This window comes from Physeter macrocephalus, chromosome 16 (assembly GCF_002837175.3).
Source record: "Physeter macrocephalus isolate SW-GA chromosome 16, ASM283717v5, whole genome shotgun sequence".
Lineage (NCBI taxonomy): Eukaryota > Metazoa > Chordata > Mammalia > Artiodactyla > Physeteridae > Physeter > Physeter macrocephalus.
This window is the reverse complement of record NC_041229.1, coordinates 72,200,574-72,214,848: the sequence shown is the minus strand read 5'-3', so window position 1 is coordinate 72,214,848 and position 14,275 is coordinate 72,200,574. Positions and strand designations below refer to the sequence as shown.

The window sequence follows — 14,275 nt, the reverse complement described above, 5'->3', positions numbered from 1 at the left end:
TGGAAGACATGGCTTAGGTGTTTGGAAATAATGTGTAGCAATAGTGAGCCTCCAGGTTCTGAATCCCAGATTGAATTTACCCACCAGGCACTGGAGCAGCTGTATGCATTCAGTCCTGCTAAGCTCATGGTGCAGCTGAGACCACAAAGGAGGTGCCCTCTGCAGGCGGGCACATCCCAGAGGGAGAACCCACAAGGAATGTGCCTGCCTGCCCAGCTCCTTCTCCCTGAAGGAAAGCAGGAGCGAGTAAGGATGTGGAGAGAGGGGCTAGGAGCGTTCCCCGAGGGAAATCTCTCTTCATGGGCACACGAGGAGTAGGTAGGAAGGGTGCTGCCTACAGGACTGTTGGTCTCTAGGACTTTCTTTCTCTGTCTCTCTCTCTCTGTCTGCTCTACACTCTCTTCGTGGGCCTTTATCTCTCTGTTTGTAGCACCATGTCTCCACCTCCTCCTCTTCTTCCTCTCTTGCTCTGACTTTGTGACCCAGTTTACTGAGGGTTAGCTGTAGGAAAAACCTGTCAGGAAACCTCTACTCTCCTCTAGCTCAGAATAAAGGAGGGATTTTTGAGGGCAGTAGGAAGTGGGGAGAGAAAAGGGAAGGGCGAGCTGCAGTGGGAGTGTCGTACAAGTTGTTGGGATCGTTCTGATTCTCTTAAGTCCTTGAGGCTCTCACCTGTTGCGGGGGTGAGGTTAGCGCCCTGAAGCCCACGTGTTGAGTTGGGGAGGGTTCTCTTAGAGAAGAAGGGGCCACTGAACACAGGACAGTCTACTTCACATTGAAAGCATTTGTAATATAAACTCATACTTCCCAAACATCTTTCCTGCCTCACCAAGGTATTCACTGCTCCCTGGGCATGCTCTGTGTTCTTATTCCTCTGTGCCTGTGGGCAGACTATTACCTCTTCCCAGGATGCCTTTTCCTTCCTGTTCCCCTCAGGAAAATCCTGATCATTTTTCAGGTCCTAGCTCAGCTACAGCTTTCTCAGGAAAGACTCTTCCTTCTTCTCACCTCCATTGCATTTTCTTTCTTTTTCTTTCTTTTTTTTTAAAATAAATTTATTTATTTATGGCTGTGTTGGGTCTTCATTGCTGCGCACAGGCTTTCTCTAGTTGCGGCGAGTGGGGGCTACTCTTCATTGTGGTGCGCAGGCTTCTCATTGCAGTGGCCCCTGTTGTTGTGGAGTACAGGCTCTAGGCATGCTAGCTTCAGTAGTTGTGGCACGTAGGCTCAGTAGTTGTGGCTCGTGGGCTCTAGAGCGCAGGCTCAGTAGTTGTGGCACATGGGCTTAGTTGCTCCGCAGCATGTGGGATCTTCCCGGACCAGGGCTCGAACCCATGTCCCCTGCCTTGGCAGGCAGATTCTTAACCACTGCGCCACCAGGGAAGTCTGCATTTTCTTCATGTGCATGGATAGCACAACGTATTGTATTGTTATGAGTTGTTTATATGTTTTCCCAAATGCCAAAGATGATGAGCTTTTTAAGGGTAGGGATTATGTCTACTGTCTGTTTTAGCACAGGTTTTGTATCTAAAAGGAATCAGAAGTGTTTTTATTTGATTTGATTTAAATGACGTGGTTGGGATCTGCTTGGGGCACAGCTTAGATTCAGAGTTAATTTGGGGGAATTTTCTGATGATAGGTATCTGATGAGAAGATATCAGCTTTCTGCCCTCAAAGTCTTTCACTTTTCGTTGTCCCCTCTTCACCTCATTGCCATCTGTTCTGGAGCTGGAACCCTGGATGTCCTCTCCCGACCCAGCCACTAGGGGACCAGTGCTTCCTCTCTGGTGAAAGTGGCAGAAACATCTTCTTTGTCACTTTCTCGTTCCACAGGATACTTGAAGGCATGAGGGGCATTTTATTAAGACACTAGTAAATTGAACAGAAGTGTAAGAAGAAAGAGTTACAGAATAAGACTCCCATTTCTCTGCATGCCAGACCAGGTGACCACAGCATCAAGCAGAGTTGATTAGGGTTTACACTGTTGTTGAAGGCAGTGTATTTAAGGGTGGAAAAGTGCTGGATTTGGATATGGGAGGCAAGTTCAAATTCTAGCTCTGCCTGTGTGTTGTTAGGAGGCCTGGGCTTGTGTCTCAGTGTCTGCATGTGATAGCAGCTGAATGTATGAGATGTCATTGCTTCTAGGCCTGCTCCGTGGACAGAGCTAGGAAATATACACGTACACACACGTTTATACATATGTACACCTATGTCTGTTTATCTCGAGTAGAAACCACAAGTCTACATTGACTTCAATTACAATGCAGTATCACATGGTCAATTCTAGCCTTTAACCTTTTCATATCTGTTCCTTTCTTCTCCTTTCTGATAGTGAGAAATCTGACTCCTTTATCCTCAAAATATTTATTTGTTCAACCTCCTGGGTATAAGCAGTCTCCCTACCATGCCAGCCATCTTCTTGGCCAGTGCCGCTGACTCAGACCTTCCTGCACTGGCTGAGAGTTTCTCTCCAGGTGCTGTGGTCACTGCCTATGGGCCTCCTGTGCCCAATTTGTTCTGTTACAAATGTGATTTCAAAAGAATTTTTTTTTTTGGTAGGCCTAGAGAATTCTCAAGCAGTATGTGTTCTTGCTGGCTCAGACCACTCAGCTTCACTGACAGGTAGGTAACATGCCATTCAGAATTCTGGGTGTTTCTGCCTCAAGTGATGCTATTGGGATACGGAGGGAAAAGCATAGACTTTGGAGTCAGAATTCTGATGCCACCACTGGTATGATCTTAGGCAAGTCATTTTACCTTCCTGAGACCATTTCCTCTTCTATGAAGTACTTTGTGGATAATTTTGAGAATTACATATGATAATACATATAAAACACTCACGTGAAACAGAGGCTCACTTCCTTTCCTCTGAGTTTGTTTTCTTAGCTGTACAATAGGGATAAAAATATCTTCCTTTAGGGTAATTGTGATTGTCACATCATATAACCAACAGTAAATTTATGTATAATATGTTGTTATCTTATGCACCTAATCTATTTTGATGTCTAATATAACTATCTAAGCTCTCTAGCTATCTATTTTCTCTAGCTGTTTAATCTCAGACTAACCTATTTTATCCACCTATATCTTTCTTCTCCATTTGTCTGTCACCCTGTCTGCTCTCTCTATTTATCTACTCTATTTTATTTAACTATATATCTCTATTTTTATTTATCTTCCATCTTTGTGTCTTCCCATCTAACCTAAGTCTCCATAATCTCTAAGTCTAGTTGTGTATATGTTTCTGTAACCTATTTTATATTTTTATGTTTTTCTCTAGTTGATCTCTCTATTCCATCTCTTTAACCTGTCTATCTATCTAGTCTTTTTTCTCTCACACAGTGTGTATATCTCTCTGTCTTGGCCATGTATCTGTCCATCCATCCATTTGACACACCCAGCCAATATAGTATAAACTTTCTAGTGATAATGCAGCATTTTCTTGAAAGTGAAGGTTGTCCATCTCTCCTAAAGGTTTTTTTCAAAGCCCAGATTGCCCTGACCCCTGCTGGTAGACTGGATACTCTAGCTCCGAGAGATTTATGTTGGTAAGACCTCTCACCCAGAGTTGAATGCATTACATTTTTTAAGCAAAGGGAAATGACTTTCATACACAGTGTTTCCAGTGTTTCATGTGGAAATTAAGATGTGTACACAGTATCTGTAAATTAATGGGGGCATGCATTCTTCAACATCAAATTTGTAATGCAGTCCGACTGAGGAGCTGTTAGTTTCCAAAGCACAAGAGCCGTAATGTGAGATTTTAAATACTTAACAGATTCTGAACTACAGATAATTTGATATTTAATGAATTAAAAACAACTAACTAACGAAAGAACTAGCTGCTTTTAGCCTGTGTCTCATGTTAGGTAGATTTATAGATATGTTAAGAGATGAGTTAAAATGAATGCCAGCTCTAAGGGACTCCTCTCGGCATGTGGTCCCACCTCCCCTTTTATGGGGAGGGGGGCACAAGGCCTCAGGACAAGAAGTGACTAGTTCATCCCCCACAGTCCTCACTAGCACTGGAGGAAGGCATTCTTTTCTGAGAATAAGAACAGACTAAGAGAGGTTTTTTTTTGTTTTTTTTTGTTTTTTTTTTCGGCCATGTCATGTGGCATGTGGGATCTTCTCTGACCAGGGATCAAACCCTGCGTTGGGAGCACGGAGTCTTAACCACTGGACCACCAGCGAAGTCCTGAGAGATTTCTACTCTGTTCTAATTCATTTGAAATTTTGTTTTGTTTTTTGTTTTTTTTTTCGGCCATGTCATGTGGCATGTGGGATCTTCTCTGACCAGGGATCAAACCCTGCGTTGGGAGCACGGAGTCTTAACCACTGGACCACCAGCGAAGTCCTGAGAGATTTCTACTCTGTTCTAATTCATTTGAAATGACTGGTATTTTGTAAACCTAGAGATGCTTCTAGATGCTTGCTAACATTGATTTCTTAAAAACTCTTGTAATTAGTAAAGCTATTTTTTATTTCATATGTGGAGCATTTTTACTATGGTGTTTTTAAAACATAGATGTTGGATTTTTTATTGCGATACAATTCATATATGAAATTCACTTCTTTAAAGTTTGCAGTTTAGTGATTTTTAAAGTATATTCACAAAATGAATTGGTTTTGGATATTTTGAAAGTGAATTTAAAAGGGTCAAGATTAATATCTGTCTTTCCTGGTCTAGTTCGAGCTGTTACACATTGGATTTTGTTCAGTGTTCTTTAGACCTTCTCTCTGGAGTTGTAGATTATGTAACTATTTGACATTGCAGTAGAATTTAGTTTTGCCTGCTGATGCAACAGTGTAATGATCTGCATGTGGAAGACAGTTCGTCTTTGCCAAAAGATGGTTTAGACTTACTAAGATAAATGAAGCCTTATTACAGACGCAGGCTCATTGTCAGTGGTACCTTGGTAGCTAAGCACTCCATTTAATGGGTTGAAGCTTTGCTGAGGGGTCCGCTGCCCTCTTGTAAAGGATCCTCATACTTCATACACCCTGGTGAGGTCCAGGGAGGTTGCCCTCTCTGTAGGCATGAAATATACCAAATTCGTTGTATAGCACTGCAGAATGTCAGTGCTGCAAGATCACCTGGGTGACAAAAAGGCTCCACTGATTTATAAACCCTCAGACTCTATGAAACAGAGACCCAGAATGTGAAGTGATGTGCCCTGTGTCACAGAGTGATCCAGTAGCAGATCTGGGACTTGAAGCCTGAATCTTGGTCTAATATCCTTTAATGATACTGTTTGGCTTCTGATCAGTTTTGGAGAATAGACCAGACTGTCTCAGGGCAAGCAATACTGTAAACCTTTACTGGGAGGTCACAGAATGCCATGGAAGCAAAAAACCTGGCTTCTGGTACCACTTGATCCCTTATTAGCTATGTGATCTTGCAAGTCACTTAACATCTCCGAGCCTTGGTTAATTTATCTTCTAGAAGAGTGCTGTCTAGGAGAAATATAATGTGAGCCGTATTGCAAAAAGTAAAAAGAAACAGGTGAATTAATTTTAATAATTTATTTTACTTAACCCAGTATATCCAAAATATTATTTCAACATGTAATCAGTATAAAACTTATTAATGAGGCACACTCCTTTTGGTTTTTTTTTGCACTATGTCTTCGCAATCCATTGTGCTTTGTTTGTCTTCAACATGTCTCGTTTGGACTAGCCACATTTCATGTGTTCGGTAGCCACATGTGTGTACCATGTGCTTACTGTGCAGTGTAGAACCTTGGAATGTTAGGGTTGGGAAAGCACTTAGAAATCATCCAAGGAGTCACAAACTGTAGATTTATAAGCCAAATTATGGTCTATGGCCCCATTTTGTTTGACTTCCAGTTAAAGATTTGTTTAATGTGAATGCCTTTTGGACAAGCATGTGCCCTCTGGTTTGCTGCCGCCACCCACAAGTCTCTCCTGTTAACAGTGTCATCAGTTATATCGTCTGCCCTTCTTGACCAACCGCCCTCCCCTCCAGTCTTCAGCTGGTGAAACTAAGACTTGGAGAGGAAGTGGTTTGTCCAAGGTCAGTAGCTAGTTAGCAGATCCAAGAATAGAAGCCAGAGTCACTTGACTCTGAAATTGCTCTCTTTCTATTAAATCACAGTGTCAGTCAGTCACATTCCTGCTTATATCACAGGATTATTGTGAGGTTCAAATGAGCTTAAGTGCTATGTGGATGTGATATGATAACATTATATTTTCTTCTGGACAGGGCATGTAGTGAAATTATCTTATATTTATAAAGTTTAAGCTTTAAACAATTTATCTTTTTTTTAAACAATTTATCTTTTAACCTGTTATTTAAAAAAGCTAATATATATTTTTCCTAACAAAAGGTAATGCAAGTGTTTATTTTAAAAATGTAGAAAATAGAGAAACATTTGTCTTGCACATGGTAGATGTTGAACAAATATTTGCTGAATGAATTAATAAAAAATATAAACTCACATTCCTATTCCTTGACAAACTGCTAAGAACATTTGGCCTTTTTTCCTATTTAAAGAATTTTTAAAAATCTTGTGTATAATTATGCTATACATGAATTTGGTATCTTGTTTTGCTCTATTCAACATTGTAGGATTAAGAGTAATACAACTTCTTTTAACCACTTTTTTTTTTTTTCAAACTTGGGTTATTTTCCATCATCTTGGACTAATGTTCCTTCACCTCTTTTATCCCCCTTTTGTTTGTTTAAGATGCAGGAGAGCTGTTTGTTTGGGGAAGCAACAAGCATGGGCAACTGGCTTCCCAGGCTGCTTTCCTTCCTGTGCCCCAGAAAATAGAAGCACATTGTTTTCAGAATGAAAAGGTTGCTGCTGTCTGGAATGGGTGGACACACCTGGTTGCTCAGACAGGTGAGAGTGGCAGAGTTTGTGGTTGGTAAGAGCAGCTGGGGGACAGCTGTCTGAGTAGCTATGAATGCTTGGGATTAGGTGGTTTGGTTTTTACTGATGAAAAGCTTTAAGGGTTGGGAAGGGGAGGACCTGGGATCTAGTTCTACAATCAGCCAGATATGTGGCTTTTCCTCTCTGGATCACAGGTTTACACCCAAAAAGGCAAGGCTGGCTTAGGTTAACTCCTTCTGGCCCTAAGAGTCCATGAGGTTTTGCGAAGGAACCCACTGCAACAAACGTCACCTAGAAATTTGTCCAGGTTGTTGGGGAGTCTTTGCCTTGTCATAGCTAAAGGGATGACTGTTTTTGCATTTTCACTTGAGTCTAAATTAAAGGTGTCAGAAACTATTAAGTTAAATATTTTAAGATTGAGGCAAAAGCATTACTTTGAGTCATAGCTGGCATGGTATTTTGATTTAAATTTTTATTAACCCTAACAAACTTTGTACATTGATTCAAACATCCCACATATTCCTTCAGATGTTACCTTACCAGGCCATGCCATCCAGCTTTTGCCATCTTTATCTTTTCTTGATAATATCTTCGTTGATTTCTCATCTTAGGGCAGTTCTCCTTGCCTGGTCTTCATATTTCTGACACTGTTCTCGGGGTTTGTTTTTTCATGGCCTCCCTTCTTCCCAGCTTTCCTAGAGCTCTTGCTGACTGACACAGTTTCCCAGACCGGCAGTTTGTAATTCTTAAGGACCATTATTGTGTCAAGGCCTTCTGAACCTCAGGGGTTCTCAGGAATCCCCTTGCCTGCTCTTGGCCTGCTCGTTAGTGACACACAGATCTGTAGACTCTCAAATACCTGGTGACTTAATCCAGTACTTTTGTAGGTTTTCAGGTCAGCTTCAGTTATCCTGGGTAAGTCACACATACTACACGTTTGAACACACAGACGTAGACTTATGAGTGTTTATATCCATGGTGCTTTTAATTGGTTCTTAAAAATTTTTTTAAGATTGTTTTGGTACAGAGGCCTATATAACAAAGGGTATAATAAACTTTCCATATTTGCCGCTTCAGAGGATGCTCTAATGATGTCATTCATTTGGAGGAAAATCATGACTTCCCTCAAAGAAGTCCAGACTGCTTGAAGATTGGGACCATCGACAGAAATTTTTCTTAAAGAGACCCTGAGCATAGTAGCCGCTTATTTGTATAATTGTTACTCTCTCTCTTCTCCTCCAGACAGTGAGCTCTGTGATAGGAGGCACCATATTCATCTTGCTCACGTCTATCTCCAGTGTCTAGCAGAGAAAGTATTCATTGCCTACATTAAACTGTTTCTAGTTAAAAGAGACTAAACATATTCAAATGCATAGGAGGCAGGGTAGACTGCAAGGATTTCTGACCTCTTTCCTTTGACTCGCTGGTCCATGATCAGAAGGCTTCAATTTGTCTCTTTGGATTCAAGAGTCCAACCAAATCGGTTCTTGTTTATTGTGAATCTTTTGAGCAGTGTGCTAAGCCTTGAAGAAACAGAAAAGATGTGGGCCGTGCCCTCCCACTGCAGTGTGTGGACAGGCTTAAGTCTAAGAGTACAGAAACAGAAGACTTCATCATCCATCTGTCCATCATACAGATGGTGAGGATCTGTTTATGTACCATGCCTTGTACTAGATCCTAATCCTGCCCTCAAGGAGCCCACTGTCACTAGGGGAGACAGACCTGTTATCAGATTTCAGTGCAGCAGTGGAGCTAAGTCAGTGTGCAGGAATGGCACAGACACTAGCAGTAGTCTGAGTCACTGGGTGTTAACAGGTAGGCGTTTCATGCTTAGTCAGTCTTCAAAGAATTGCAGTGCAGTAAAATACACTTACTACCAAACCATAGTGAGTTTAGTTGAGTCTGTCAGTAAATCCATTAACTGGTTAGGCAGCTGACTAATGAAAGACATAAAGATGTTGCTGCTTTGATTCTAGCTTTGCAGCACTGTAACTCATGCTGATTTCCACGTCTGGGCCAACAGCCCAGCACTCAGGGTGGGAGGTTGGAACCTATGTCCCTGACACTGTCTGAGTCACCCCAGCTGCTCTGGGGCTCAGCTTCAGGTCTCCACCTCCACTTGAGAGCGTGATCTTTGGGTAATGTTTCAGCTGTTTAATTAACTTGTTAATTCAGATCTCTTCTTTTTGCACTTTGTTATTTTCCCCTTTCTCCTGAGTCCAGAGTGGTTAAAAGCTGGGATGTTTGAGCGTCCTGGTTGTTGCACTGAGTTTTGGGTCAATGAGAGTCTCCTGCTCTTTGGTTCACCAGTTTTGCCCTCCTCCTAGCAGCCATGGAAGCCTTTGCCCTGGCACGGTGTCATCGAGAAGAAACAGCCAGGGCTTCCAGTTTAATCAGACCCAGCTGCTCATTTTAATGGGAAAAGATTTGCTCACAGGATCAAAAGCAGCTCATTATTGGGCCAAGGAGTTATTTGACTCTAGTTGTTTTCACAAGCTCCAGTGGAGAATTGTTCCTGGGACCTACCTGCAGCCACATCAGCACAGAGGCTGCCCCCAGTCTCATTCTGGAAGACATTAGGGGTGTGTTACTGATTTAAAACAGCTTATGTGCAGTGACCATAGATCCGTCCAGTAAGGTGGGCTGGGCTGGGCTGGGTTAGGATGGAGACGGGGAGTAGACTGTGCTTTCTCCCTTCTCATAGTCCCTACACCAACTTTGTCACTTGGGGGACATTTGCAGTGTCTGGAGCCATATTTGGTTTCACAACTGGGGGTGGGCGTGCTACTGGCGTCTAGTTGGTAGAGGCCAGGGATGCTGCTAAATGTCCTACAATGCAAGGGCAGCCCCCGCCCCCCGACACAGAAATACCCAGCCCCAAATGTTAGTGGTACCATGATCGAGAAATGCTGCCCAAGACTGCCATCCCTAGTGGTAGGTGCTTAGCGGGGGCAGTTCACGTGATATCAAGATTACTTTAGTTCGTCTATGTGGGAATCTGGGATGCAGTCTCTGTCCTCCCTCTTCAGGAGTTTGGTGCCTATCTGCAGTGCTTGCGATGGAAAAGTACTTTTCTCCATTAGAGGCACTTGGAAAGAGTCCAAGAGAACCTGTTCTAATCTGGGAAAGCTGGCAACGTACCTGTGTCTCAGACTGGTGGAGCTGCATTCTAGAAACCTTTCCCAAGCTGCTTAATGTCCCCAGTCATTGTTCTCGGGAACTCCATGGGACTCCTGTGTGACTTTATCCAGGCTCGGTGACCTGCAGCTGTCTCCTCTGAGATTCATGAGTTCCTGGCCCGAAGTGCTTCTAGTGAGAACTGGGTGGTGGATCTGTGTGCCTTCCTAGTTGGGTGACCTTAGTTGAGTCACTTCACCTGTCTAGGCCTCAATTTCCTCCTCTCTCATGCAGGGTTTTAAAACCTACCTCCATTCTACAGACAGCTGCTGTGAGTTTCAAATGAATGAATCTGTGTGAAAGATCCTAACTAACTGTAAAATGCTGTACATACCTGTACAGGGGGTGCCCGTGCTTGGGATGTGTGAGTACATTAAGGAGTTAGCAGTTGCTTTTAGAAAGGCTTCTATTTCGGCAGGGTCTGTGCAGGGCTTGAGACACACCAGCTTCTCCCCTCAGGGCTCATGAACTGGCCAGGTCTGACAGGCAAAGTTCCCTGAGGTCTTTCACTTACATGCAGCCAGCACGTAGCTCTTTTATATTATCAATATAAGATCATCGTGGCCTTACAGGTAATTTTTCCTGTTAAAATCTCTGATCACACTATTCTTCCTTCAATGGATTGTATACATACTATGAAACTGTATTCTTCCTACAAAATGGATTGTATACATCCATTTGCATTATTTGTTTAATGTCTAGACTGTAAATTCCATGAGAGCAGTGTCTGTTTTGTTCACGGCTATATCCCCAGCACCTGGCACAGGCCCGGCACATAGTAGATGATTAGTAACTAATTGCTGAACGAATGAATAGATGGCAAGGTAGAGAGAAGCGTGGCTTTGAAGTCAGACAGGCCGAGGTGTAACTCAGCTCTGCCAGCCTCCTGATTGTGCCAGTTCCTCTTCATCACCACCGTGGTGCAGGCCACTGTCACCTTCTTGCTGGATCCTGCAGCGGCCTCTGCCTGGTGTCCTCATCTTCCCACATCGCTCCCTCTCCCCCCAGTCTGTTCTCCATGCCTCAGTTGGAAGATCTTTTCCAACCCATGTGTCACATTCCAGTGGCTTCCCATTGCTCTTACGATAAAGACATAGTCCTTAGTGGTCACCAGGCCCTGCGTGGTCTGCCCTCTGCCTGCCTTTCCAGCCCTGTTTCTAACTGAGCTGGCTCTTGATCTCTGGCTGACCTCTACTCTGGCCTTGGTACCTGGAATGGATCCTGGGTTTCCCACCATAGTGCTTTTGCAGCTGATGTTCCCTCTATTTGCCACACTTACCCTGTTCTCCTTCTTCATTTTGACTTAGTTACATCCTTTTTTTTTTTCCCCCCAGACCTCAACTTAGTCATCACCTCCTCAGGGAGGCCTTCCCTTGACATCCCTGACTCATCACTTTTCCCTTTTATCTCTTCTCAGGGCACTACAGCCTCTCCTTTGCGCTATTTTCTTTTTTAAAAAATTAATTAATTAATTAATTAATTTTTGGCTGCCTTGGGTCTTTGTTGCTGCGTGCGGGCTTTCTCTAGTCTCAGCGAGCGGGGGCTACTTTTCGTTGCGGTGTGTGGCCTTCTCATTGTGGTGGCTTCTCTTGTTGCAGAGCACAGGCTCTAGGTGCGCAGGCTTCAGTAGTTGCGGCTTGCAGGCTCTAGAGCGCAGGCTCAGTAGTTGTGGTGCCCGTGCTTAGTTGCTCTGCGGCACATGGGATCTTCCTGGACCAGGGCTCGAACCCGTGTCCCCTGCATTGGCAGGCGGATTCTTTCTTTTTTTAAAAACACATTACTACTTCTTTTTTCTTTTTTTAATTTAGTTTTGGCTGCGTTGGGTCTTAGTTGCCGAGCGGGCTTTCTCTAGTTGCGGCGAGCAGGGGCTACCTTTCATCGCGGTGCGTGGGCTTCTCATTGCGGTGGCTTCTCTTGTTGCCGAGCACAGGCTCTAGGTACTCAGGCTCAGTAGTTGCGGCAGGCGGGCTCTAGGGCTCACAGGCTTCAGTAGTTGTGGCGTGCAGGCTCAGTAGTTGTGGCACACGGACCTAGCTGCTCCGCGGTACATGGGATATTCCCGGACGAGGGATCGAACCTGTGTCCCCCTCACTGGCATGTGGATTCCTAACCATGGCGCCACCAGGGAAGTCTCAACAGGTGGATTCTTAACCACTGCACCACCAGGGAAGTCCTGTGCTATTTTCTATAGGATTCTTTTTTTTTTTTTTTTTTTTTTTTTTTTTGTGTGTGTGTGTGTGGTACGCAGGCCTCTCACTGTTGTGGCCTCTCCCGTCGAGGAGCACAGGCTCCGGACGCGCAGGCTCAGTGGCCATGGCTCACGGGCCCAGCCGCTCCGCGGCATGTGGGATCTTCCCGGACCGGGGCACGAACCCGCATCCCCTGCATCGGCAGGCGGATTCTCAACCACTGCGCCACCAGGGAAGCCCCTATAGGATTCTTTAACTCATTCCCATCCCACTAGACTGTAAGCTCCATCTGGGAAGGAGCCATGTCTGTCTTGCTCAGCATCGTGTCCTCTGTGCTTAGCAAAGTACTTGGCACATCCGAGGTAGGTACTCACTGCATGCTGGACAAATGAATAAGCCTCATTTCTCTGAGATTATTTCTTCATTAGGAAAATGGGGAAATATTGCTGACCTTGGATGAGGATTAAATGAGATGGTGTGTCAAAGCTTCCAGCATCCAGCACAGGACAGGGCTCATGTCAGTTCAGTATACGGTGGCTTCCTCTGCCCTTTGAAACTCTGGAGTGATCAGGAGGTCAGATGTTCCATATCTTCTCTTTCCAGCAGAGGTCTCCGTAGGGCTGGATCTGAATGTCTCTGGATCAGTAACAGGTTGATTCAGGACTCTCCTGGCGAGTGCAGAAAGATCAATGCTTACAAATGCTAAGTGCTGGTTGCTGGTGATTTATTAGAATATCAAGGGAAATGATTTACACATGATCCAAACCTTAACATGGGGTTGGTCAGAATGTTTAGAGCCTGGTTGCCTTGGGGATGCTGGATGCTTTCCCTGGGCCACGCAGTATCACAAAGCAGCCTTGTGGTCTCACAGAGGCTATGGATTGAAAAAGTGGGCCCCAGTACAGAGTTCCTGACATTCTTCACTCTCTTCAGTGTCACCTTAAAAAGTCCTAAAGTCTTATAAGTTTTAGAGAATCAGAAATGCAAAGAGAAACTTCCTCACTTGGCAAATGAGAAAACTGAAGCAAAGAGGCAAGACAGTGCCTTTATGTCAGCATTGAGATCTCCCTGGGCTATGTGGCTGCTTCCCACTAGCTATCAATTTTACATTTGGTAGTGTATATATGTCCATGCCACTGTCTCACTTCGTCCCAGCTTACCCTTCCCCCTCCCCGTGTCCTCAAGTCCATTCTCTACATCTGCGTCTTTATTCCTGTCCTGCCCCTAGGTTCTTTAGAACCTTTTTTTTTTTTTTTTTTTTTTTTAGATTCCATGTATATATGTTAGCATATGGTGTTTGGTATTTGTCTTTCTCTTTCTGACTTACTTCACTCTGTATGACAGACTCTGGGTCCATCCACCTCACTATAAATAACTCAATTTCATTTCTTTTTATTAAGCCATTAATTTTTATACTAGAATCCTTAGAATGTCAGGAATGGATGAGAACTTAGAGCTCGTCTCACCTGACCCCCTCAGCTTAGAGATGGAGAAACTGAGGACTGAAGAGGGGGAAGCACACAGCGTGAGGGAAGACAAAACTCGGGTCTCATGGCCTCAGTCTAGTGTTCTTTCCACCTTGTCATTTTCTCTCCAGAGATAAGGAGGAAATGTGGATGGCTTAACTACTCACACCCAGCGACTTGAACCAGGAATAATAGTTCCTTCTGTACGTGAAATTCTGCTTCAAGAAAACACTAATTCTTACCTGAAATGTGTAGCCAGAGGTTCCCTTAATGGGGTTGTGTGTGGAGTAGAAATTAGGAGATGGTGCTCCAGGAGTGTGGGTCTGGAGGCCATCCCAGGATTCACAGAGGCAGCCACATTTCCATTTATGATAATACAATAGCAGTCATAGCTCTTGTGGACCACTTTTATCACTAAAGTGCTTTCATCTCCATTTTCTCATCTGAAGGTGGCAAGATGGGTGTTATTCTTGCTTTCCAGACAAGTCCCTAATTGGTTAACTGCACTGCCTTGGTTCACATAGTTGGGCAGCGTTAAAACTTGAACCTGGTCTTTTGTCCCCAAGCCTGCTACTCTAACTCC

The 14,275-nt window shown here is 44.0% G+C and overlaps 1 protein-coding gene across 25 annotated transcripts in view; it reads left to right on the top strand.

Annotated features, from left to right (window-relative positions):
- Nucleotides 1-14,275, top strand: part of SERGEF (secretion regulating guanine nucleotide exchange factor) — a 307,372-nt gene that overhangs the window by 15,353 nt on the left and 277,744 nt on the right. For 24 of the 25 annotated variants that reach the window (XR_008619605.1, XR_003683645.1, XR_003683644.1 and 21 more), the window contains exons 7-8: nt 2,560-2,622; nt 6,711-6,869. Coding sequence is in view for 22 of the 25 variants with exons in the window: in XM_028501268.2 (XP_028357069.1) it covers nt 2,560-2,622; nt 6,711-6,869 (222 nt within the window). In the remaining 3 variants the exon portion in view is untranslated. The remainder of the gene's footprint in view (nt 1-2,559; nt 2,623-6,710; nt 6,870-14,275) is intronic. The other variant, XM_055091607.1, reaches the window with a different exon arrangement.